General features: G+C 44.6%; 1 protein-coding gene across 3 annotated transcripts; it reads left to right on the top strand.

The window, feature by feature from the left end:
• Nucleotides 1–5489: 5489 nt before the first annotated feature.
• CHRNB3 (cholinergic receptor nicotinic beta 3 subunit) lies at nucleotides 5490–26895 on the top strand. 3 transcript variants are annotated; one of them, XM_032468510.1, is made up of 7 exons: nucleotides 5490–5793; nucleotides 6168–6573; nucleotides 11719–11870; nucleotides 12902–12946; nucleotides 22711–22820; nucleotides 23062–23941; nucleotides 25874–26895. In XM_032468510.1, the coding sequence occupies exons 2-7, from the start codon at nucleotides 6519–6521 to the stop codon at nucleotides 26006–26008; spliced, it is 1377 nt and encodes a 458-aa protein (XP_032324401.1). In that variant the 5' UTR covers nucleotides 5490–5793; nucleotides 6168–6518; the 3' UTR covers nucleotides 26009–26895. The 3 variants fall into 3 exon arrangements, with proteins under 3 accessions (XP_032324401.1, XP_006188470.1, XP_032324402.1); XM_006188408.2 differs by lacking the exon at nucleotides 5490–5793 and having other exon boundaries at nucleotides 6096–6573; XM_032468511.1 differs by lacking the exons at nucleotides 5490–5793; nucleotides 6168–6573 and adding an exon at nucleotides 10410–10483.
• The last annotated feature ends 544 nt before the right edge of the window (nucleotides 26896–27439 follow it).

Raw genomic sequence — 27439 nt, 5'->3', positions numbered from 1 at the left:
CACTTGCGCGATCTCCATGTCCCCGTAAATGCCCTCCTGACCTGAAACTCGGTAGATCCGGTCAGCCGTCCCCACAGCCAAGCCAGCTCCGGGTCTGCTTACCCCAAACCAGGCTGACCCGTGGCCCCAGCCAATTGATATTTTCTGTTTGTTTCTTCCTTGTTCTTTATTCTCTAATCTCCAGAAACTTCCCACCTGCTGCCCTATTTTGCAGTTGTCCAAAGGGAAACTGCCTACTTCATGAGCCATCAAATAAGTTTGTATCACCTAAGTTGTCTTTTTTATAAAAATCTTTTTACTTCTTTATTTTTTGTTGGGGGAGAGGTAATTAGGTTTATTTACTATTTTTTTTTTATGGAGAGACTGGGGATTGAACCCAGGACCTCCTGCGTGCTAAGCATGTGTTCTACCACTGAGCTATACCCGCCCCCCTCCAAGTTGTCTTCTTCAATCTTTTTTTTTTTTTTAAACAGAATCACAATGAGAAGCCCCTCTTTAACCAAGGGTATCCATGGACTGCACGCCCTCCCCCTCCCACTGTCCCAGACGTCCTCCTGAGGACACTGGCTCCAGGGCCAGCCGGGGCCTTGGGCCCTTCGTGGTCTGGTCTGGGCGCCCTCACGGCCCCTCCTCCTCCTTTGCAGTGGTTGAATGTGGTTTGTTCCACTGTCATCAAGTGTTTTCTCTTGGTCCTTGCGGTGCCTTAACTTGGACGAGGATGCTGGTTAGTGGTCTGTGGTCTGTAAACCACGTGGGCCCCATTCCAGACCCACCAAACCAGAACGCCTTGGAGAAAGCATCCTGGAATTCGTGTTTCTCAAAAGCTCCCAGAATGACTGCGAAGCACAGGTATGTGTGGGAAATGCTGGTGTGTATTAGTTGAGAGATGGTTTCTTTCTGCTCAAACCCTCCTTCCCGAAGCGAACACCAGGGATCGGGGGTGGGCGCTTCCAGCTCGGGGCAGAGTCATGGCATCGATTCATCTCTTAAGCTCTCCAGGCTGAGTCTGAGACCCCTTCCTTGGGAGCTGTGTGTGGGTGCGTGGAGCTGTTGAACCAACAACCCACTGCCTTCTAGTGCTCATTTTTGGATTAAGGCAGGCTGTTTTTAATTTTATTTTTTAATCTAAAATTTAAGGAACAAATAACACCTGAAGCATACATCCTTTGGACCTGGAGATATCATTCTAAGTGAAGTCAGCCAGAAAGAGAAAGAAAAATACCGTATGATATCACTCATATGTGGAATTAAAAAAAAAAAAAAAGACACAAATGAACATATTTACAAAACAGAAATAGACTCACAGACATAGAAAACAATCTTATAGTTACCAGACGGGAAAGGGAGTGGGAAGGGATAAATTGGGAGTTCGAGATTTGCAGATACTAACTACTATATATAAAACAGATAAACAAGTTTCTACTGTAGAGCACAGGGAACTCTATTCAATATCTTGTAGTAACCGCTAATGAAAAAGACTATGAAAAGGAATATATGTATGTAAGTGTATGACAGAAACATTATGCTGTACACCAGAAATTGACACAATATTGTAAACTAACTAGACTTTAAAAACCTAGTAAAGCATACATCCTTCAAAAGGGGGCCTGCCGCCATCAGACTGCAGTGGGACCTATGCTCCAGCAGGGGGCGTCCAAACCCCGCATCGCCCCTTGCGCGTCGCCCAGTCTTTGGTCCTGGTGTCTACTCCGCAGGACCCAGGGTTCGATGGCAAAGCTTCCCAGGAGCCCTTGCCTGTCATTCTTTTCATCTCAGTTAAGAATTTGACACTTATTTAAACGCCATGATTTTCAGATCGCTACAGATAATGAGAAATGTTACTACTGGGAAGATGTGGTATCTATGCAAAGGAAGAAAATGGGTTGAGACTGCCCCTCCCAGGGTCTTGGATTTAATAAGTTTTAAGCCAAATTAAAGAATGACTTTAAATTAACTTATTAAAATTAATTTAAATTAGCTTATTTATATCAGTTTTAAATTAAATTAGGAATGATCTCTAGGGTGAAATTTTAGTCGTCAAAGGAAAGGCAGGCAGTGAGGCTTTCAAGTTCAGACACTGAAATTCCAGACCTTCTGACTCCTATGAACACTAACACCCATCACTAACCTCTCCCACAAAACACCCTCCCGGTGGTAAGAAGATAGAGTATTTGAAACTGGAGTGCTGCTCGCTAGACATGGGCAGTCAGGCTGCAGCGGAAGTGACTGAGGAAGTAGAAGGGCCAGAGAAGAGGGCTGGTACATCCTTGATGCGTGACTGGGGAGGGGTGGGGCTGATGGGCCTTCGGAAGGCAGGCTGGGTGTTCTCGCCACTCTGGTTTCTCTGTCTGGTTAGTGTCAGTGGACGTTGCTCTGGCCCGATTCAGCCATCATTCATCTATCCATGGGACACGGGACAATGACATGTGACATGGACCTCAGTTTCCTTCACCTGTAAAACGGCATTGGTGTAGAGGGGTTAACCATCACAGGTTAACATTTCACAGCAAGAAGACGGTTTCCTAAGACCTTTTTTTTAAATTTTTCTCATAAAGCCTCCTTTCTAGACCCTGGGTCTCCTGAATCCCCCTAGATGAACATGACTTTCTTAAAACACGTGACCCTAGACAAAGACAGTGTCCCAGACACTCTAGCAAGGCAGCTCTGGGTACCACTCTTACAGGTACCCAGAGACACACTGCTGTGTAGTTGTATTCTTTGTGATAAAGGCAATTCATTAATTGTACACCTCAATGTGATTTATTTTTCTAACTCTAACTTTTTCTTGTAGAAATAAAATCATAAATAAGAAAGATATGTAACAGAGAAGAACAAATCTGAAATATACAGGAGAGCCCACCCTCAAGGCTCTGACCTTTAAGGGTATAACACTTTTCCATTCATATAGAGATAAAAAGTTGCAGGACACAGAATCACATTTGTCGTGTCCAGGGTTTGCAGGGACACCATGACTTGACCTCCATGGACAGCTACAAGAACAAAGGATTCTGACACCAAGAAGTTTGCAACAACCAACCACACCCCTTCCCCTTTCAGTATAAAAGGATCCTGAATTCTGACTTGGGAAAGATGGTTCTTCAGGACACCAGTCCCCCATTTTCTCAGCCTGCTGGCCTTCTGAATAAAGTCACTATTCCTTGACCCAACACCTCGTCTCTCAATTTACTGGCCTGTTGTGGGGTGACTTGGACTCAGTAACAGACACATTTTGTCCCAATTCACAGAAATGGGGTCACTTTCATTAATTTTACCTCCTTCATGTGGGCCGAACATCCTAGCCTTTTGAAGTCTTTCCGAATTTTGATTCTGTCACGCACAGTGGGTGACATGGTTGCAGAGTTTAGTACTGGAAGGACCTTGGCCATCAAACTGACCCTCTTATTTTTGTGTTGTTTGCCCATCTGTTAAGCACATCGTCCATGCCGCTAAAGAAACACTGCAGAGATAGAAATACAGCAGCGCCAGGCACAGGGGAGGCCACCACGGGAACCTTCTCCAGGCTGGCTTCGTTTATTAACCAGCACCCCTGTCTAGGGCGGCTCCGCCAGCCCTGAGGTTACTTAACAGTACTATGGGAACATCGGTAATTGTCCTTTTCGTCTCCACAGAGGTCATGAAATAACTTCCCAAGTTCCTCCGGTTCTCAAAGTTGGTATCAAAACATCCTCCTTTTTAATGGTGTCAAGTTTTCTCTTATAATCGGTAACAATTCGGCTGGAGGATGAGCTTGTGTATAAACTAGACGACAAGTGTGACTGCGTGTGTGCGTCTGTGTGTGCGCGCGTGAGCACGTGCGTGGTGTGTGTGCGTTCATGTGCGCATGTGTGGTGTGTCCTTGTGTGATGTGCGCGCGCGCATGCGTGTGTGTGTGTGCGCTGAGTGCGCGTTTGTGCTGTGTGCGCAAGCGTGGTGTGTGTGCGCCCATCGAGGCACGTGCACTGGAGGGAAATAGACCAAACTCTTGATGTGTTTAGATTAGGAAGATGGGTTGTAAGTCTTCTTAAAATTTACTATTAGAATTATAATATTTTCACAATTTAAAAAATATGAATCCTAACTTCTTAAGTCTTAAAGGGAAAGCCCATCTGTTTCCCGTCACCTTAGTTTCGTTTTGTGCTCTCACGTCGCCTCTCCTGGAAGTGGTCTGGGCAGCTTTCCCAGGTCCCGGGAAGGAGCGGGCTCACCCCTCGCAGGGAGCACGCTCGGTCAGTGCTGGGCGAGCAGCCGTTTTGCTCGGGCTCCCAGGCTGCAAAGGTATGCCCTGCCCATGAGAGAGATCTTCCGAGTATTCTGGGTGGATGGACACCACCCGTCAGACCCCCCAGGCAGCTGCCCACCTGGTGTTTATAATTGGTTATAAGAACAGGCGAGGGACAGAACACAACTCGGCTCAGAACAGGACGATTTTTGTGAGATACGAATTTGTGTTTTGTTCTCTCTCTCTTTTTTTTTTTTTTCTCTTCTACGTTTCCCAAGAAGGGAGTTAGGCTCCTTGTGTTTCTAGAGACCCAAAGCAGAAGCTGCTTAAAGACAACCTCTCTTCCTGTTTGTTTGATGTCTGCTTTTACCTAAAGCCTCAACTCACTGAAGGGATTTGAGATTTCCAGAGTGGGATGGAGACAAGTTCAGTGTCTTTTCAGGGGGAAAGGGGTCAGTTTCAGGGGGAAATAGGCAAGATATTCCCAGAGACTGGCTGGTCACTCCAGCAGCCAGGACCAGCGACCAGGGGATCCTATCACCCAGAATTCCAGGCAAAGGGTAGCCCAACTGCCACGTCCGTAGGGACCACGTGGGCCGGCCACCAACCCTCTGCTGTGGTCAAGACGGACTGGACGGTACAGGGCCTATTTGTGTTTTGGGGGTCACAAAAGCCTTCTCAGTTCTTTTGCTGCCCTTGACAAGGGGCTGGAGCTCCCATAATGATGGAGACAGAATTTCCTGCCAGCTCAGTGGAACAGCAAGCTCTATTTTATTTGATTTATTGAAAATAAAGAAAGGTGATACTTCCTGCACCCCTAGGTTACTGCCTGATAATTCCTAAGACGGCTGTAAATTCACAGCGGGCCTGGGACACAATTCAGATGGATAGGAAATCAATGTCTAATTGTTTCCTTCCTCTTCCATTCAGGCAGCTCGTTGAAGCTTTCGCATGTGATGGGCACTGGGGATCCGTCCTCGTCCTCGGAGCCCGTGGTCCGTAAAAGGGACAGCTGCGCAGTGTGAGGGGGTCTCTGAGGGAAGAGCGGTCAGGGGGCTGGAGGAGGGGGCGTGGTCCTGCCTCCCAAGCGGGGCTGTTTTGATTCCATGTTGGTTCCTGACTGAGCGCCACCTGGTGTTTGGAAGTTGCTGATCCCCTCGACGGGGGCTGAATGAGATCCTATTGGGAAATTTTAATTGGAGTAAATCAGTGTGGCTTAGGTGGATTGTCAGCGCCCCGGAGTGCGTTGCCCTTACTTTTGCCCCATCATCAGATTATTTGCATTTTTAAGGGCCCTCTGCGTGTGGACAGCACTGAACTAGACGAGAACCTGCCCCACCGTGAACAAGGTGAACCCAAGAAAGGGTGGCGATTTCAGCCTCCAAGTCCTGGGAGGAAAACAAGACGACCCTCTGACCATCTTTTCTCCTGTGGACCATCAGGTGGACCTGGTGGCTCGCGGCAACCACAGAGGATGCTCTGACCTTATAACACCTGAGAACCACTGGATGAGGGCACTAAAGGACATATTTATTATTCATTTAAAAAAATGAGCTGCAATTGACATATAACAGGTTGGTTTCAGGACCACAACATATTCATTGTTTGTGTCTGCTGTGAAATGATCACCACAGTAAGTCTAATTAACACCCATCACCACACATGATTACAAAATTTCTTTTATTGTGATGAGAACTTTTAATGTCTACTCCTTTAGCAACTTTCAAATATACAGTACAGTATTATTAACTATCATCACCATCCTGTACATTACATCCCCAGGATTTATTTTATAACTGGGAGTTTGGATCTTTTGACCCACTCATCTTTGTAATTCTTAAGCTCCATGTCAAAATGAAGAGATGATGGAGAAATAGTATGTTGGAAAAACTTTTCACTTAGCTTCCCTGATGCATGTTTTCACATGTGTTTTTCCCCCTTCACACAGACCTCCAACAACGAAAAAAATAGCACAGAGCATTCAGAAGTTGCTGGGCTCCATCCTCTCTCCAGTGCCCTGCGTCTCTTTGCGAGAGAGTGCATTAATAAGTCAGGAGTTAGGACCCAGAGATACTTCTCAGACTTACACGATCTGACAGCTGCCTGGAGATCAATGAGGCGTACTTTCAGAGACATTGCACTGATGTGAGACACTTAGGGCTGCTCCCCTCCAGGTGTCCGCTCGCTCTGGGCTGTACTTTGGACTTTGAAGCACTGCATTTTCTTCCCCAAACCCTCCTTTCTGATGGAAATACCCTGAGGTTAAAGAGGAAGGAATTATCTTTCCAATGCGGACATCATGAAGCTGACAGACTTTATCCTGGTGCTCAGTGCCCTGGGGGTCACTCCCTCAGGTAAGCTCAACCTTAAGTAAATTAAACCTTGATCATTGTTGGTGCTGATAACGTTAGAATTACAAAATTTAATGTGTAGGTATCTTTAGGATAACCTGTAAAATGTGGCTCTGGTGAGTAATTCTATGACATCTGTATATTGCTAAAGAAATCATGTCTATGAATTCCATGATGTTTATGCTTTTGTCATTTATTATGTTATTCCTTTTGAATCATCATGAGCTCAGTAGGAAGATAGAAAAGCAGGAGAAATATTACCAAATGCACTGAATGGTACTCAAAGAACTGTTAAAATATTTGGCACAGAAATGGACTATATCAGCATTTTAATATCATATCTATTAATAATCATTTTATCTGTGTGTAGCTGCTCAATTGTCCAATATAGCATGGAGATACAAAATACTTTAGTAAATTTGTGTATGTAGGTAATTAGAAAAAGAAGAGAAGAGGGGGAAAAAAAAGAAAATCAGTGGAAAGTGTAGGAGAAAGTGGTCTTTGTCACCTGTTAGTTTTCTGGGTTTTGAAATTATTTCCCTTTTCATGTAATTTACGAATGGAAAGCACTTCCCGCTACACCAGAAACTATATCCAGCCGGGAGCCATCTGGCGAGAAGTGTTGTTCCATTAGCAATTTGTATTTATGTGTCAACAGTATTTTTTTTTTTTTGGCCACATTTGTTTATTGGAATTTTCAGATGGAGGCACTGAGATAGATTTGCCCAAGTCCTGAAATAAATCCTGGATTTGAAAGTTGTCGGACTAGAGGGCACACACACAAATCCTGACACCTGGGACTCAAAAACAGAGTCATCTCTAAGTGCTAAGAGCATCAAACTTGCTTTGGTCTCGGCAAACGTCTTACCTGCGATTTTGCCAACAGTAAAAATCATAATCAATTTCTGTGTGTTTCAGTGTGCAGTGAATATCCAGTGTTTTGCTGCCTTAATTTACTAGAGCATCCTATTTACTATGAAAGAATTGACTCTTAGAGGGGAGGGTCTAGCTCAGTGGTAGAGTGCATGCTTAGCATGCTTAAAGTCCTGAGTTCAATCCCCAGTCCCTCCATTAAAATAAATAAATAAACAGACCCAATCCCACCCCCAAATCTAAAATAAATAAATCAACTAATTTTTTAAAACAGAAAGCATTGATTCTTGCCATTCTTTCTGCAGGGAAACCATCTCCCTCGTGAGCAAGATTAGTTAGCGTAGCGCCTCATGGTTCATGCATGCATCCTCCTCTGCACAGTCATGGTGACATAAGAGAACTGGAATTGGAGGAGAGCTGGTCCTCGTTTTCCTGTGCAGGCTTTAGTTTGGGGATGCAGACTGAGCTGTGTACATCTGTCACAGATTTATAATAAATCTGCTTAATAATCCGTAGTAGCTCCCAAATTTGTTATTTCCAGATCCATTAGCGTCTGTGTCTATTTTTAGATCTGTACCACCTTTCCTTAAGTTCTTTAACTTTACTACTCAAACAGTAAAATAGTCTCTTTTTGTTACACAAAACTACCTTTTTTCAACTTACAAGGCACAACCCCTCATTTCTGTATTTCTGGCTTTGGTGGAGGCTCACTGCCCATGGCCACGTGGCTTCTCTCGTGTTACTCATCCACCCTTTGCATGTGTGTGTGTCTGCTCCCAGAATTCATCTCCCCATCCCTCTCACCACATGATGACATGTGTTAGTCATTCAGTAATTATTTATCAAGAATCTACCATATCTGGGGGTGCAAGGGTATAGTTCAGTGGTAGAGTGCGTGCCTAGCATGCCCAAGGTCCTGGATTCAATCCTCAGTACCTCCATTAAACATGAATAAATCAATAAACCTAATTACATCCCCCCCACCAAAAAAAAATCTACCAGATCCTACGAATAGTTCCAGCATGCGGGATGTGAAGTTGTTCTAAGAAACATTCATGCTAGCGAGACTCCATGAAATACTTATTATTTGATTCCACTCTGAGGGCTAGCTCAATGCGTTGACAGAAAAAGCTATCATATTTGTGGTCTGATATTTTTGGACAAGATAGTGATAATGGAAGGCAAACCCAAAATATACCAAAAGGGGGTCAAATCAAAAATACACCTCTCCCAACCATACTTGCTGAGGTTTGAAATTCTTCAATTATTTCCTTAACTCTCTCACCTGAGGGTAAACAATGGTGTTGTTTTTCCAGAAAACCATACATAATCATGGGACGTTTCATTTATTATGTTTTTTATTTGATGTATAGTTGATTTATAATAGTACATAAATAATAGGTTTACAATACAGTGAGTCACAATTTTTAAGGATTATACTCCATTTATAGTCACTATAAAATATTGGCGGTATTCCCTGTGTGGTACAATATATCCTTGTGGCTTATTTTGTACATCGTAATTTGTCCCCCTTAATCCCCTCCCCTGATAATACCCTCTCCTCCCCCCACTGGTAACCACTAGTTTGTTCTCTAGATCTGCTTCTTTTTTGTTATAGTCACTAGTTTGTTGATTTTTAAAATCATCTATTAAATTTTGTAACACCTACCCAAGGGGCTGGATTGTGTGGGAGGGACTTCAGATCGTGTTGTTACAGAGTCCAAACCCATTCTGCTCACAGCACGACAGGCTAGTAAATTGGGAGACTTTATTCTGAAAGCTGGCAGACTAGGAAGATGGGGGAATGAATGTCCTAAACAACCGTTTTCCCCAAGTCAACATTCAGGCTCCTTTTACTGAAAATGGGAGGGGGTGTGGTTGGTTGTTGCAAACTTCTTGCTGTCGGAATCCTTTGTTCTCACAGCTGTCCACCTAGGTCGAGTCATGATGTTCCTGTAAACCTCCAACAAGAGGAGTGTAATTCTCTGTTCTGCAACTTTTTATCTCTGTATGAATGGAAAGTGTTATACCTTTAAAGGTCAGAGCCTGGAGAGTTGACTCTCCTGTATATTTCAGGCTCTAGGCAACATCTTTTTACAAAAGGTACAGAACCTGCATGTCTGAGCCCAGGAAACAGGGCTAAAGGAACAGATCTAACATGGAGTCAGATTTGTTCTTCCCTACTACGGTGTAACCTCTGTGACCCCTTCAGAGGAAGACAATGCAAGCAAGGACAGGGCACGGGGAGGAAGGGAGTGTGGGGATCTCTAGGGCAGGAACCTTCCCAGGGCAGAAATGTGCTGGCATGTTCTGGAAAGCGCAGCCGGGCTGAGGCACTGGGGACGAGGGAGTGAGGGCAGAGAGCCAGAAGGTAGTGCCTGTGGGGGACCTGGGAGACCCTGGTAAGATCTGGGCGTGTTTTTTCTACGTCTGATGGGAAGCCATTGGGAGGGTTTGAGCAGGAAACTGACATAATCCTCTTCTGCTTGGGAGAGATGGTCTGGCTGCTGGGTGGGAAATGGACTGTGAAAGGGGCAAGAGTGAAGCTATTAGGAAGCAGCACACGAACCCCAGCGGGAGATGATGGCGTTTGAGGTGGGGCGGCACCCGCAGAGCTGCTGGGAAGCCATCAGGGCTGCAGTGTACTTTGGAGGAAGCTGAGCCCGGACGTGGGGCAGGGAATCTTGACGTTCAGCTTGAGCAAGCGAAACCGCTTCCCTCAGAAGGCTTCGGGGAATTTCAGTTGCCTGTCCTCGCGCCCCCACTGCCCGCGTGTCCAGGAACGTTTTAGGTCCTGTACTGAGTGCTGCCCTGGCAGCCCCTCCCCCGCTTGCTAAGAATAGACAGTTGATCAAAGTTGGGAACGGTTAGCTTTTTGAGCAAACAAGCACAAATGTAAGGTTACATCTCGACCACTCACATGCATCTTCTTGAGCTTTCTGGAACGGAAGATAAGGCGGGGCAGCCAGAGCACTGTTATCCACACCCTGCTCACCCCAGGAGAAGCATTAAGAATGCATTTCGAATGACAACTCCCTTGGTAAAGTGACTTTCTCATGTGCATGCGTGGACTGTGTGCTATTTTTGCTTTTTTCCCCACTGAGAATCTCTGGGTTTTTATTGGGTAAACTTGGGGGGTGTCCTGCAGGTGACCACCGCCCATCAGGTGCGTCTCTCAGCGGGCGTGGGAGGCGGAGGGAAAATTTTCTATGGTAAAGCATATGGGGCAGAATGAGCAGCTCTGTGGGATTTACTAGGGTGCTGGGCAAAGGAAGAGAGGCTATGTTTAAAACAACAAAGAAAATTAACTAACAATTTATGTTTCAGTGGGATAGCATAGCACTGAAAAGAAGCAAAACTCGTCTCTAGACCGCATTCCTAAACCATTCCTTCGACTTGAGGGTTGAAGCTTGAAATCAGGGTGTTTCTTAAGCTTTCGCACATTTAGGGGCGGAGATGAGTTGTTGTTAGGACCTGGCTGTTGGCCCGGAAAGGTCTGAAAGGGAAGACTTCCACCGGAAGAAGGGGAGAGAACAGCGCAGGGCGCATGCAGGTGTTCTGGCAACAGGTGCTGAATGCATGGAAAATGGGTTCACTCCTTAAACAGAAAAAAGATGAGCTCCTACTGGGGGCAGGCACTGTGCTGGGTGCTGGATAAGGGTCACCAGATACAACGGAGACGGTGCCTGCCCTCATGGAACTCGAGGGGAGGACCCACAAGGACAAAAATAGGACAATCTGTGACAAGCACGTAAAGGGGCCACCTGGGCGCAGTGGGGACAGCAGCTCACAGGCAGAGACCACGTCTGTCAGCCGGCGAGTCGTGACATACAGGGTAAGGGGTGGCCGTAGATGATCCTTTTGGGGTCCAGGTGCTGATACCGCGGTGGGAAAGTCCTGAGACAGTAAAGCTCCGGGTGAAGCATAGAGCCTACTTTTATTTATGTATTTTTCTTCCGGTTTTATGGGGATGTAGTTGACAGGCAGCTCTGTGTACGTTTCAGATGCACAGCAGAATGATTTGACTTACGTGCATCGTGAAACAATTCCTACAATAAGCTTAGCAAACATCCACCATCAAGTAGACACAACCTTTAAAGAAACAGAATGGAGCCTGCTCTTAGCTGTGTGTTTGGGGAGGGAGCTGAGGTGGGTCAGCCTCAGCACTGCTTCTGCTGAATGGGGCTGTTCAGAAATACACGAAGGTCCGGCTGTGGGTTGTGGACCCCGAGATCCTGTCTCCCCAGTTAATTCCGGTCCCCTGTGTCTCAACAGCCGCCGCAGGATTCAGGTCCCTCGTGGAGGAAGAAGACGCGCTCCTCAGACATTTATTCCAAGGGTACCAGAAATGGGTTCGCCCCGTCTTACATGCTAATGACACCATAAAAGTCTATTTCGGATTGAAAATATCTCAGCTCGTAGATGTGGTGAGTAATCCTCGGCCCTAAGCGAAAAAGAACTGCATTCCTTTACTCGTTCTCGGGGCTATGATTTTATTTTGCTTTCTTTGCCCATGTCTGCCATTTCAGTTTTAAAAATAACTTACTGAGAGAGGAAATCTGCCCCAAGAAGCTAGTGAAATGACCCGAGGAGGGAATGAGAATGTCATTTTTGTTGCAACACTGTTGGCAGGGGACATCTAGCTGGGGTTGGGGTGAGAGGGTGGCTGCGTCACCCCTGGCGGGTTTGCGGGAACAGCCAAGGTGAGCACCAGAGGGAGGAGTGGGGCTGAGCCCTGGGCTGCTTCAGTGTCATGGGCTGAGCATCCAGGCTGAGCGCGGGCTGGCAGGGGTGCCGGCGGGGAGAGAGGGCAGGTGGTGACCGTGCAGGAGTGAGTCCCTGGGTGACCCCATCCTCTCCTGAATCCCCTTGGGACCTTGTACCTCTCCCCGACACACCTGCCCCTTAACATTCTCCTCCAGTTTTTCTCTCGGGCTCACACTTCTGCCACAGATACGTCCCTGGGGAAATCAGTGAACTTTAACACCCCAAATTCTGCAAAACCGTCCTGCTCTGGTCCCCATAGCCCCAGAATAGTCCTCCTCCACTGCCCACATCCACCACCCCACCACAAGCATACACACTCCACCCCAGCTGGCTCAATGCCCAGAATTCCTTTAAGAAAATCATGCAAAGCCATCTCCGATTTAGCTAATATTTCGTTCTACCTCGCACCCTTACCGTGCCTTTTGGATTATACAATTGTATATAAATATCACTACAATGAACTGCGACTTGCTTTAATTATTATTTTTCATTTTAAGCAAAATATGCATAATATTTTAAGTTCCACTGCCATTTCACTGTTCTTAAGTTGAGAATCCTTTTCACTTTGGACCCCTCCAACATAAGACTCAGAGAAATCTCTTTGAGCAAAAAAAGAAAGAAAGAAAGAAAGAAATCTAATACACGGTTTCACTTCATTTGAATTTACATCTTTTAATGACCATTTTCTTAGGATGAAAAGAATCAGCTGATGACAACGAACGTGTGGCTCAAACAGGTAACAGTCAGTCCAAGGACTGCACCTCCCCCCTAATTAATTATTTTAAAGAGCTTATTGCGTTCTTCACTTTGGGAATGTTTGGGGATGGATCTATCCTTTTTCATTCTTTTTAGCGTGAGTCAGGGGCCGTCTGGAAGTTGGCAGGCACACCTTGCTGTGTCTTGTTGCTCCCAGAGGGGGTCTTTCCTTAGGTGGGTGGGAGGGTGGCTCTGACACTGAGTTCAGGGTACTGGTCCCCGGGCTACTTGGAGAAAAGGGGGGAAAGGCTCCAGGGTGCAGCCCTCCCCCATTTAAGCTGCTGCAACCGTATAAGAACATCAGTGACATTAAATTCTCCCTCCTCCTCCCCACCCCCCCCATCTTACATGAGATGAGTCTCCCCCTAGCAGTTTCCCCCTGGAAAGGGAGACCAGGGACTGACAGGGACCACCCAGCATCAATTTCACAACACGGTGAAACCCAAGTCAAAAGGATAAATCCACATTTTCCTGATCTGACGACAAATACACATGAATGGTTTGGGGCTCCCTGCTTAGATGACCGCTCTTAGCGTGGCCATCGCCTGTTTCTTGTTCAGAGATGCTCTTCCTGGAGTTGCAGGGAAATAATTACCCTTCAAAATCCAAGTTTGCATATGTTATGTAAAGAAGAAAATATTGGCGCTTCCTTGACGGGAGGTGAGAAGGTTGGTTAAATTGCATACTTTTTGTCTTTGTTAGCGATTCCTTGGGTTTTGTTTTCAATCTTCGTCTCTCTAGTTTCTTTTTATTTACCACTACCATTAGTGCTTTACGCAGATCTCAGCTTCAGAGTAGCTAATAGCAATATGAAGATTAATTGAGCGCCTAGTTAGTGCCAGGCACTCTGCCAGATGCTGGACATACAGAATGCAAAAGTCAGCCTTCCCTTCAAGGAGTGGACGTGGTGTTAGTTGTGTGAAAAATAACGACTGTAATATGATAAACACCAGAAGGAAATGTAGTGTCATTACATTAACGATAATGCGACAGGGAGAAATCCGGGAAGGCTTCCAAGGGGAGGAGACATTTAAACTGGGTCTCACAGGATCAGTAGAAGTTCGGCAAACCAGAAAGTTGGAGGAGTTGTGACCCATGTGAACAGTGTTCCTAATAACATGACTTCCCAAAGTTCTCACACCAGGAAACTCTGTCTAGTCACCCCTGTTTACCTCAGTCCAAATAAAGACAAAGATGACCAAGCTTGCCTCTTTTCTCGTTTCCCTCCCAGACACTGGAAATTGCTCCCTAGTTGATTTCCACAGACAGAATAAAATTCTGCCTGCTTGGAACAAAAGCGTGGTCCCTGGAAGTACACAAAGCTGAGAGGTTTGGGCTTTTTTTTTTAACCCAATTCCTCTGCCTTCTCTTCTATTTCCTTACTTCTCCTCTGATATATTTAGACATTTCTCTTCTGTCCTCTCAACCACAGACCTTTACAAGCACCAGTTTAGCGACAGCCTGAGAAAGTCCTCTACGTGGAGCTATTTTTATGTTATTGATCTTATTTTGCAAACCCGTTTATCTGCCTCCTTCATACTTCCAGAGAGTAATCAAAACCCTGCAAATCATAAATAGATTATTAACACTGACTCTCTAAAACAGCATGGGGAGAAAGTACTCACTCCCTGGCCGCTCAGATTCCGCTTTGTCGTAGTCAAGGTTGGGAGAACTGCCATCACAGGCCCCCCAAAAGGTGACGGAAGATGAAACCATCCTTGCTTTAATGACAGGAGGGCTGGCCCTTTGCCTGAATGTTATGTGAATATTCACTCTGACGACCATGTCAAGTGTACTCCTGATCGCCTACTGTGTGCAGGGGACGGTGTGAGGCACTGGGCCCGGCCGGCACTGCTGGGTGCAGATTCCAAGGAGCCCATGAGACTCTGAGAGGCTGGGCTTCCCTGGAGCTGAGAGCAGGTGACTGTCCTATCCCCACGGTGACCCCGAGGGAAGGGAAGCTTCTTGAACGTTGCACAGGCCAACATCTTAGACTGATGTTTTTCCTACAACAGCTGATTCCTATTTTAGAGCAATAAAAAGTTCTAAACATGATGAAGGCCTCACTGGATAGATCCCTGGAGCTGGTTTTTGAGGAGAAAACTAAGAAACTGGTGTGCTTCTTAACAAACCTGCTAAGGACAGGACAGCCTTGCCATAAAGGTCTGAGCGATCTCCCCAAAGCCTAGTTCTCTTCCACAACCTGCAACGGCACGTCTACATCCAAGAATTTATCTCAGACTTTACTCACCATCTTATTTTCCTTCCTTTTCTACAGCCTCACTCTGACCTTGGCAGAGGAGGCCAGTGTGGTCTCCTGATTCAAATGGACCCTGAGTAAGAAGCAGAGTGAATTAGGAATCCAAAGTCTTGCTATGTAAACTCGGGCAAGTCACTTTGCCTCTCTGACCGTCAGTCTCTTCTTCTGTGAAATAGAGGCGATGCCTAGCTCTCAGTGTCGCTGGAGGGTTAACAAGATCACGTGTGTGAATGTGACTTGGATGCGATCTGCCATGCAGTAGGGGCCCCATAAATGTCATTTCCTGGTGCCACCTTTGTAGGCAACTCATGGATGTAATGGACATATAAGACATAGGATATGTCATGTTGCTGCGTTTAAGATTATAGTGAATCAACATTAATTTAGTTTTAAGAATTTTGCAGCTGACTTTAAGATAGCTGAAGATCCCAGTGATGTCCCAGAGGTTGCCACTGAAGGCACTAGCAAGGAATATTTGTTCCTTATTGTCTTTTGGTCTTGACGTTGAACTAAGAATAATGAGAAGAATTTATTTACCATTTCAAAAGTCATGATTTATAGTAAAAACAAAAATATCTTATGATTTCGATTTAAATGAAATTTGGTTCTGGATTGTGGTAACAGCTTGACAGTTATGAGTTACATTTCAGGCTAATATATGTAAGAAAAGATCGTTTTAAGGGGCTATATTTTGATACGGATTTTCCAAATGGAGAAACCTAGATTTGGAGTATTTTTCCCTTTTTTCCCCTAAGTCCTAGATTAACTTTGGTATTTGACCCTGACCGACCCAGAGCTCCCCTGCTTCCAGCAATAACAAACTCTTAGCCCCGGCCGTGCTGCAAAGCAGGGCTGGTGTTTATGCAAGGCTTTGGGAACCTTGGCCAGGACACGCTCCGTGAACACTGGATATTATGTCTAATCTCTTGCTTTAAGAAAGCAGAAACAGGACGTTACTCTCCAAATGCCCCCCAGGGTTTCAGAGAGAGCAGGGAAGTGACCAGAAAGTCTCCTCCTTAAAGAGCAAGACGGAGGATTTGGGCTCTGAATCCTCGGCCCGGACACAACTGACCCTACACGAGCAGTGGTCCCAGGGTGGGGGGCTCAGCCAGCATCACAGTGGACCACAGCCTGCTGGAAATTTGGTGAGCCCCTCTGATGGGCACATTGGGCAGGGCATCTTTGATTCCCCAGATGTGGCTATGGGAGGACACCAAGATTGTGAGGAATGTCTGTCTCAGCCACACAAAGGAACACAGCTGATAAAGGACAGTCCGGGGGTGGGACTCTAATTCACTGCCCTCTCTCTCTGTCCTGGGTACCCCAAAGTAAGCACATTGACCACAAGTGCCACCTGCCCTCTTTTCCTTTACTGGTCAGGAACGCTCCCTGAATCCACTGGAGAGCTCTTTATATCCTCCTCGTGGATTCAGACGTGTCCCTCATTCATCCAGCCACTCCTGTCTGTTGTTCATCCTGGAACAGCACCCACGGCAGACCTTCTCCTTCTCCACCCCACCCTCTGGTCCTTCTTACCCTCCACATCTCAGCTACGGTGTCCGCCCAACAGAACCTCCTTCCCCGTCCACTCGCTGTCCGGTACCTTCACACCCAAACCCGGCCCTTCGGGGCAATGACCACCAGGCGCGGTGCTTGTTTGTCAGTTAGCTTACATGTTGATTGTCTGAAGCAGCCCCAGGCTGGGAGGACAAGGCAGCCCACTGGGTGCTGGGACAAGCCTTGCATATTTGTAGAATGAATTAATTCCCTGTAAAACAAAAAAAAAATTTTTTTTTAGTTTTTTTTTTCTTTTATTTATTTATTTTATTATAATTAATTTTTTTAGGGCGGTGGTAATTAGGTTTATTTATTTATTTGTCTATTTTTTTGTAATGGAGGGCCTGGGGATCGAACCCAGGACCTTGTGCGTGCGAAGCACGCGCTCTATCATTGAGCGATGCCCTCCCCCTCTTCCCTGAAAGCCTGAGCTTCTTAAACCCCTGCCTCTGTGCTGTCTCTGGCCACAGCCATTCATCCTGCTGCTGGACGTCCGGTAAGTGAGACAGATCTTTCTGATGGAATGATCTCTCACCCTGGGACTTGGCCCGCTTCCCGGAGAACAGTCTGCACCACCGGTGTGGGTTTGCTGGGATTTGCACCCAGAATCTGAGTTCTGTGCCTTCCTCCTTGGCAGTATAGCTGTGCTCAGGGAAAGACTGGACAGCTGTGCCTATAGCAGAGAGAAGGCTGGGTCCAAGAAGCAGGTGATTTTGTTTCCAGCGATCTTTACATTCCAAACAGAGGAACCTGGGGGTTGGACTCACTCGCCGCACTCGCCAGTGCTGTCTCTTAAGACAGAGTGTAAGAGCCCCGCTCTGGCCAGTCTGCCGAGCATGTGTCTGTCCCCAGGCTCATCGGCTGTGTGCCTGCGGCTGGCTCCCTACTCCAGATCTACTCGGATCCTCCCCCGAACCAGCTGAGAGCTTTTTAGCTGCTGGTGATGGAAAACCCAACCCCAATGGGCACAAGTCAAAATGGAACTCATTGGCTTTCACAGTCTGAACTGTCCAGGGACAAGGTCGGCTCTCCGTGCAGCTTCAGGCAGGGGCTCCAGCAATATTCCCAGGGCCTGGGGTTCGCCCTGGGTGTCCCTGGGCTCCGCATCCTTTGGCGACTCTGTTCTCATCCAGGCCCTCATCTGCTGGGAGCAGGGGGGCTACATCCGCCCCAGCACCACGAGCTTCCTATATTCCAAATCAGCAGGAACAAGAAGGGCCACCTCTTTTGAATGGTCCCTGAAGTTTCATGGCATCTCACGGACTCCAGGCTGGAAGGAAGAGTCAGGTCCGCCCACTGCCAGGGATGACAGTGGAGTTGGTGGTCCAAGAGGAAATGGGGTTCCTTACCAGAGAGGACGGGGAACTTAGTGGCAGGCAGCACGTGTCTGCTTCATGTCCCAACCCAATCTTCTCCTGACCCGCCCCTTCCCTCACAGCCTTGCCTTTGTGGAAGGCAACTGAAGGCTCTACTACCACTGGTCATCTTCATCCCATAATTCTTCTCCCATTGTTTGTCCCTGAACTTGGATGCAGGGTAACATGCTTGTTTGTATAATGCCCCACCTTTTAACGTAGAATGGGGAGAGGAAAGAGTGCAGGATATGGCTTTAGATGCACCTCGGCTCAAATATCGTTGCCACCCCTAAGCTGCAGGGGGCGCCCTTTACACGGCAGCCAGCGCGAACGGCCCCTCCTGGAGCTGTGATTGCAGGGCCCACCCGGTCATAGGCAGCAGCCTTGAATCCTGCTTTCTTTGCTGACTAGTTGTGTGGCCTTGGACAAAGTACTTGAACTCTTTGAGCCACGGTTGCCTCATATAACGTTAATAGTAGGCAAGTTGCAGATGATTGGAAAAATTGGCTTTATTTGTTTATTTATTTATTTATTTATTTATTTATTTATTTATTTATTTTTGCTATAAATTTCATAAGTTTTTTGACATTTTTTATTGATTTATAATCATTTTACAATGTTGTGTCAAATTCCAGTGTTCAGCACAATTTTTCAGTCATACATGGACATATACACACTCATTGTCATATTTTTTTCTCTGTGAGCTACCATAACATTTTGTGTATATTTCCCTGTGCTATACAGTGTAATCTTGTTTATCTATTCTACAAGCTTTATTTATTTTTTGTTTGTTTTTATTTATTTTTGGGGGGGAGATAATTAGGTTTGTTTATTTATTTATTTATTTATTTATTTATTGATGGAGGGACTGGGGTTGAACCCAGCTAAGCACACACTCTACCACTGAGCTGTACCATCCCCCCGAAAAAAAAAAAAAAGGCTTTAATAAAAGTAAAGCACTTAGGCCAGTCTTAGGATGTCATCAGAGAAGTTTTATTTTTTTGATGGTTATTTTATTATTTTTATTTTATTATCAGCATGACTGTCATTGATAACAAAAACAGTTTTTAAAGTATGCCACAGTTTTCTTTAAATAATCGTGCAAACCTTCCCCAAAGCTGAGGTGAAAAGCATCTGACACTGCTAAACATAGGGGTTGTTTTCCTTTCTTGTAGTTAGCCCAGACTTGTATCAGATATTTAGTGAATTATTAAATTCCTACAAACCAAATGCTCCTATAACCCCTACAAACAAGATTCAAAAAAATGCTTCAGTAGCAAAACCACAAGGGCACATGCCACCAACTTCATTGCCTTTATCTTTTCTCAAAGAAACCTCAGTTGTATTTTGATCTGAATTCAAACAACATCAGGAAAACCGTCAGAGAAACACCTTCCTTGCCAATGCATCCTCATTCTCTGTAAGTCAAAGGTCTAACTATTTTTTCTTATCTAAGAACAAAAATTATAAAACTGCAAAAAGGAAAAGAAAGAAAGAAAAACTGTACATCATGACCATGTGGGGTGGATCCCAGGAATGCAAGGCTGGTTCAATATGTGAAAATCAATCAATAGAATTCATTATATTAAAAGATTAAAGGAGAATAGTCTTTAATCATATAATTAAATGATCATGATTTTTAAAAAACTCAGCAAACTAGAAGTAGAAAGAATCTTCCCTAATCAAATAAAGGACATTTACAAAAACCAACAGTTAACATAACAGTTAGTGATGAATAGCTAAATGCTTTCCACCCAAGATCAGGAAAAAGGCAAGAACACCTACTCTTATTTAATGTCATATTGGAGGTTTTAGTCAGTGAATTAAGGCAAGGAGAAGCAATAAAAAGCATTCCAATCGAAAAGAAAGAACCAAAACTTTCTATCTGCGAATGACATAATTGTCTATGTTGAAAACCTATTAAAAATCTCCTAAAACTAAATAAGCTAAACGAGGTCACAGGATACAAGGTTAATATACAAAAGTCAGCTGTGTATTTACTTTCTAGCAATGAGCAATTGGATTTTTAGAAAATTTCCAAGTACCATTTTTAATACCATCCAAATTAAAAAAAAACCCATAAAATAGGTATAAGTCTAACTAAATATGTGTGGGGTCTGTAAGCTGACAATTACAAAACACTGACTAAAAAACAACAAAGAAGACCTAAATAAATGAACAGAGAAATGATATTCCCAGGTCAGAAAACTCAATATTGTGATCTCAGTTCTCCCCAAACCAATCTATAGATTCAAATCAATCACAATTAAAATTTCAGCAGGATTGTTTTGCAGGCAGCAACAAACTGGTTCAAAAATTTATGTGGAAAGTAAAGGAACTACAGTAGCCAGAACAGCTTTGAAAGGGAGGACACAGTTGGAGGACTCACTTTATGTGACTTCAGAACTTATTGGAAAGCAGTAGTAATCAAGACAGTGTGGTGCTGGGGAAAAGAGAGACCCACAGATGAAGGAAACAAAACAAAGAGCCCATTAATAGGCTGTCACACATAGATGGTCAATTGACTTTTAACAAACGGGCAAACGTAATTCAATGGAGAATGTTTAGTCTTTTCCATAGAAGGCGCTGAGCAATTGGACATCAATATGAAATAAAACCCTCAACTCTTACCATCACTGTAATCAAAAATTAACTCAAAATTGATCTCAGAAGTAAGTGTAAAACCTAAGAGAAAAAAAAAAGAATGTTTATAGTGGCTTGCTTTATAATCATTAAAAACAGGAAAGAATCTTAATATTTTTACCTGGTGAATGGATTTAAAAAAAAATTGTGGTCTATTCATACCGTGGTGTCCTTCTCACTAATAAAAACGAACAAACTACTAATATAACATAGAAGAATTAAAAATGCATAATGATAAGTAAAAGAAGTCAGGATGGAAAGGCTATTGACTGTGTGATTCCATTATATGACATTCTGGAAAAGACAAAATTACAGGATCGGAAAATAGATTGGTGATTGCCAGGAACCGGGGATGAGGGAGGGGCTGAACACAAACGGGCAGCATGAGGAAAACTTGGGGGGCAGCAGAGCTGTTCTGGTGTCTTAATGATGTTACTGATTATCCAACTGTTGGCCTACATTTATGTAGGCCAAAAGAATGAACTTTATTGCAAGTAAAATTTCTAAACGTAAAAGTGAAAACAAACGAAAAATGCTACTCTGAGTTCCCATCAACATTTCTGAGATTCAGACTTGCTGCTAATGGTGGAAGTCTCCTTAGCGGGAGACAGATTATTCATATGAAGGAAATTATATTTGCTTTTCAAAATGGGAAGAGGAAGAGGAAGGAAGGGAGAAGCTTGTGAGTTCCAAGTAAACATGGTAAATACTTCATTAGTTGGGGCTGGCCTCTTCAACTGTCTGTCTTCATGTGCATGGTTTTCCATAAGTAGTCATGCAATTTTTTTAATCCTTTACACTGTAGCTTTTTAAAGACCCCTATCTTTTAAAATTTGTTTTTCAAGGATCAAGACTCACAAATATTGTCTAAGGGAGACAATGTTTCATCTGGAGTGTATATGTCCATCATTTTCCAGGCATCATGCATATTTCAACATTTTACCATCTAATGAGTCATCCATCTGCTGTCTCCTGATTTTTTAATGACAACATTGGCATCACTGGGCTCTAGGAAGCCTCACACTGGGCAACCCTCCTAACTTTCTGAAATGTCACTTAATATTATCCTAGATCATTACTCAGCTGTCCACGTGACGGACAGTGGAATGGAGGAATTTAATTTTCAGGTCAGATTTCATAAGATCTTTGTAAGAAAGTCCACTTCTGCTGTAATTGGGTCATCCATACATCATCCTCTTGACCTGCATAATCCAATCAATTAATAGTCAAGTTAGTTCGTCTGGATCCATCAGCCTCTGGAAAACATGCCAAATGATTTCATTCTATTATGAGGAAAAACTATGTAAGCCTCTGGAGACTAACAACATTAGGAATAGAATTTAAAACAGTCATTGGGGCTCACAAAATCAATTCAGATTAGAACGTAAAAGGAAATTCTTGGAAAACATTTTTTCATTGAATAAAAGTTATAATGTCTTCAAGGGTGGTCTGGAGATACTGGATGTTTCATATGAACCTACTGGGTGGACATTTGTCTAAGACGCTTGGTTGACAGAGTCATTTGTACCCATTATCATGACATTACAACATCACTAGACCAACTCTTTTGGAAGAAACGGAGTTAGATCTATCTTTGCTTTTTTGGGGTTTCTTAAGAGACAGAGGCTTAAAAAATAGACCATGGTCTATGATCAGAGGTGTTTGTTGCCAGACCTTTTCACTGTGAGGAAGATGAGGCAATTTTGGAAATCCCAGACTGGACAGGTGTGAGGGCCTGGGCACCATCAAAGACCAGGTTGACTCCAGCTTTATCTTTAACTGCCCTGAGCCTTAGATGGGATGATACAGTCTAAAATGGATGAATTTCCCTTCTAAAATAAAATATATTATTAGTAAATTAATGCAAACTTGAGGATTCTACCACCTTGAATTTTCAGAATAAAATTCCAGTATATTAATTTCATGCAGGAATGGACAGACCACAAATTACGCTGGGATCCGGATGAATACGGTGGAATCCGTTCCATTAAAGTTCCGTCCGAGTCCCTCTGGCTTCCTGACATAGTTCTCTTTGAAAAGTAAGTGTCACCCAAGAAAAGGACACTGGTCAGATATTGGGGTAGAAATAGAATAGCCTGATTTGGACAAAACAATTCAGAGAAAGGTACAACTTTAACAAGAGAATTGTTCCTTTGGGAAATATTGTTTGATGCTGGAGTAAGAAAGTCACGAAATACAAATAGAACGGGGGTGGGGTGGGGTGGAAATAGGTAATAAGTGTTGAACTAAATAACCGTTAAGCCAACCGCTTTTCCGCAGCGCCGATGGACGGTTCGAAGGCTCGCTCATGACCAAAGCCATAGTGAGGTCCGACGGGACGGTGGTGTGGACGCCCCCCGCCAGTTACAAGAGCTCGTGCACCATGGACGTCACCTTCTTCCCATTCGACAGGCAGAACTGCTCCATGAAGTTCGGATCCTGGACTTACGACGGGACCCTGGTGGAGCTCGTCCTGGTGGACGAGAACGTGGACCGAAAGGACTTCTTTGACAACGGCGAGTGGGAAATACTAACCGCCAAGGGGACGGAGGGGAGCAGGAGGGACGGCGCGGGCTGGTACCCGTTCGTCGCCTACTCCTTCGTGCTGCGCCGTCTGCCCCTGTTCTACACACTCTTCCTGATCGTCCCCTGCCTGGGGCTGTCCTTTCTCACCGTGCTGGTCTTCTACTTGCCCTCCGATGAGGGAGAGAAGCTCTCCTTGTCCACGTCCGTCTTGGTTTCCCTGACAGTCTTCCTCCTGGTGATCGAGGAGATCATCCCGTCCTCCTCCAAGGTCATCCCGCTCATCGGGGAGTACCTGCTGTTCATCATGATTTTCGTCACCCTGTCCATCATCGTCACCGTGTTTGTCATCAACGTCCACCACCGGTCGTCCTCCACCTACCACCCCATGGCCCCCTGGGTGAAGAGGCTGTTTCTGCAAAAACTCCCCACCTTACTCTGCATGAAGGACCACGTGGATCGCTATTCTTTCCCAGATAAAGATGAAGGTAAACCAGTGAGTGGGAAAGTCCGAGATAAAACAAAACAGAAGCAGGTGAGCGATGGAGAAAAGGTCCTGGTTGCTTTCCTGGAAAAGGCTGCAGATTCCATCAGATACATTTCCAGCCACGTGAAGAAGGAGCACTTCATCAGCCAGGTGAGTGAGCCGCGGGTGTGCTGCCCTCCCGGTGAGCAAGGAGTCCCATTGTGACATCTGTTTACAACACGTGCTGTCGTTTAAAATATGACTTTTTTTTTTTTCTCTCTGCCTTACACACATAAAACTTCAAAAAAAGCCCTGACACAAAATAGGGAATTCAGTATGGATTTTTAGGAAGAAGTTTACAAAAACAGAATGAGCAAAAGAGAAGCAACTGTAGACGAACCACTATTCCTGATCATTAGACGTCATTCTACTTAAAATAATTCAGGGTGGGGAGGGTGTAGCTCAGTTACTTAAGATGCATGAATGAGGTCCTGGGTTCAATCTTCAGTATGTCCATCTCAAAATAAATAAATAAACCTAATTACCTTCCCCTCTAAATAAATAAATTAAATTGTACAAAAAATAAATGTTCTTTAAAAATTAAAAAATAATATAAAATGAAATAATTCAGTTCTAGATTTTACATTGGGTATTCTGCTCTGTGGTCATTTCTCTTTCATTTCTCCTGGGATGATGGCTATTTCTATTCATAGTGTTAGAAATAAGAGAAGAGAAAGAATCAACCTGAAATTAATAGAGAAACACGGTGTTACAGCAGATATTTCAGTGAGGAGAGAGGGTGCAGTGATGTCATTCACAGGTGGATTGTTGAAATGTGGCAAGAATGTGGATTTCAGACTCAGAACAGTCCTGGATGCAGATGCTACCCGTTTTCCATACGACTCTAGACAAGCTCCTTACCCTGAGTGTCAGTTTTCAGAAACCTCCCTTGAAGGGTTATCGTGAGGGATCAGTGACATCAAATACAAAGCACGCACTGCACGCCCAGTGCACGTGGTCCCAGCCTCGTGAGCCGTAAACCATCAACAAATGTTAACTTCCATCTTTCTTTTCCTCATCTTCTCTCTCTCCTCAAAATGGTCCTTCCTCAGTAGAAGGAAAATACTCTTTGACATATAAATCACCAGCATAAAAACTGGCCTGTTGCTTAAAACAAGTTTAATATTTAGAGCAATTTATAGCATTCAGTTATTTTACCCTAAAATCAGCAATGGTACCAAGAGGCTGATCCTATAAACAAACTTATGAAAAAAATGTTTTTTTCAGAAATATCCTCTCCATTGTATCTAGATACTGCCTAGCATCTTCTCTCTTATAATTTGTCATATTTTTCATCCATTGCACCTCTTTTTTTAAAGCACTAGAAAAAAATGACTGTCACCCAGAGAACAAACAGTTCAGCTATTCTTAAGGAGTTTTTGTTGGTTTTTTCTTTACATTATTTTAGAAATTCTAATACAAATATTTAAACAGCTTTCTTAGGAATTATCAAAATAACACATTATCAGCATAGGGAATTTGGGAACTACAAAAAGTTTAAGATGATTAAATAATAATCTCCCACTTGGGACTGACACTTCTCATGTTTTAATCTATCGTCTTGGTGTTTTTCCCCAAGGTTTTATTTCTAAGCCTCTATGTGCACAGAATACATTTAAGTTCTACGTAAGCATCTATGTTCCTTCTAGAAAGGCAGGTGGAGTGTGATTGACCACAAAAATTCTTAATTTACAAATTTGCGATTCGTTTCATATGTAATATTAAGAAGCGTCATAGTAAGAGATGCTGGGTTTTTTACTTGAGTAAAAATCAGGCTTTTCCCATTTTAACCAGTATCGTTTACAGATGCATAAATGATTCTATTGTGTCTATGTTATGTCCTCAGTATTGATGAAAGTGTTTCCGTAAACCTGACTTACAGTGAGGTCACGGGAAGCGGGTGTTGATGGGGATGTATTTATTTGGTGCGTTTGAAAACTGCCAGGCTGTACATCTACGTATTACTCTTTTTAAGTCCCTTGAAATGAATTCAGAACAGTTGCCCAGCATCCTGAACGGAAGGCTTCTTTTTCTCTTTTGCAGGTGGTACAAGACTGGAAGTTCGCTGCCCAAGTCCTCGATCGCATCTTCCTGTGGCTTTTCCTGATCGTGTCTGTCACAGGCTCTGTTCTGATCTTCACCCCCGCTTTGAAAATGTGGCTGCAAAGTCACTACTAGGAATCTAAAAGGCACACAATAAGACAAAGTGACACCTTAGCACTGACATCCGGCTCACGTGTACAGAGAGCATTCGAACGCACGTGCCTACTGGAGAGTCCCCAGTGTGGACTGTGTCTTGTGTCGTCCTCAGGGAGCCTGAACCTGGTGCATCCGCCCAGTTCATCGGTGGGTGCCGTGAAAGCGGGTTGGGTTTAAATAAAGCAGACCCTCCTGAGACCCCTACCTTGGCTTCCACCGACATTCGGGGAGGAGTCATGGGTCCAAGCCTGAGGTCACAAGCCAGGACACGCCAGGACCATTGCGGTGACCCACCAAGAATTCCAGGAGGTTGTGTGGACAGACCTGGGTCTCCCACATCTACTGGTGTCCTTGGTGGCTCTGCCTGGTGGCAGGCTGACCAGGTGTGCTGTGCTTCCACAGCGATGCGGGTGAGCCATCTGAGGGGGGGTGACCTGGTGCTAGGGCACCTGGCACACACACTTGTCATTATGAGGCTTCCAGGATGACTGGTGACTCAGGTCCCCCCAAAGATGGTGATGGGTAAAGTCGATCTGACTTGAACATGGTCCACCCCAAAGGGGTTCCTCATGGCTCGTACCTGGCATGATAAAGGCTTTCAGATGGCGAAACTGGAACCTACTGTCAACTGTGACTTGCTTTAAGGTCACAGCAAAATAACTTACAGTAGAAACAACGTCATCTGCTACCGGAAGTGCGGTCATTAATACCCAGTATCTTTTCCTAGAAAATTGAAATGCTGAACGTTCTCTGACAGTGGTTTTTATGTCCCCTCATCTGATCTAATCCATTTTGGCTGTACCCCTTAGGTGTTTCCATTCTGTTTTTTCCTCCTCCCCGTCCCCCCTTCTCCCCTCCACCTTCTGCCCTCCCCTCTTGCCCCCCAACTTCTCCCCCTCCCCTCCCCCACTCCTCCCCTCCCCCACTCCTTCCCTCCCCTCCCCCTCTTCTTCCCCCTCCTCCTCCCCCCTCCTCCCCCTCTTTCTCTTCCTTCTTATTCTTCTTTTTCTGGGAACATTTAAGTCCTACTCTCTTAGCAAATTTCAATCACACACTGCAGTGTTATCCACTCTAGTCACCACATTTGCCACTAGACCCTCTGACATTCATCTTATAACCCAAACATAGCCTCTTTTACCAACCCACCCCAGTGGCAACCACTTCTATACTCTCTGTTTCTACAAGTTTGACTTTCTCTTTTTTAGATTCCACGTATAAGTGAGATCATGCAGTATTTGTCTTTCTCCGTCTGACTTATTTCACTTAAATGTCCTCCGGGTTCATCCACGTTGCCAAAGATGACAGGATTTCCTTCTTTTTTGTGGTTGAATTCTATTCCATTGCGTATATATCACCTTTTCTTTATCCAGTCATCTGTCGACAGACACTTCGATTGTTCCCATGTCTTGG

Source organism: Camelus ferus, chromosome 26 (assembly GCF_009834535.1).
Source record: "Camelus ferus isolate YT-003-E chromosome 26, BCGSAC_Cfer_1.0, whole genome shotgun sequence".
NCBI lineage: Eukaryota > Metazoa > Chordata > Mammalia > Artiodactyla > Camelidae > Camelus > Camelus ferus.
Note: the sequence above shows the minus strand (reverse complement) of the source record. Positions and strands in the feature narration are given on the sequence as shown.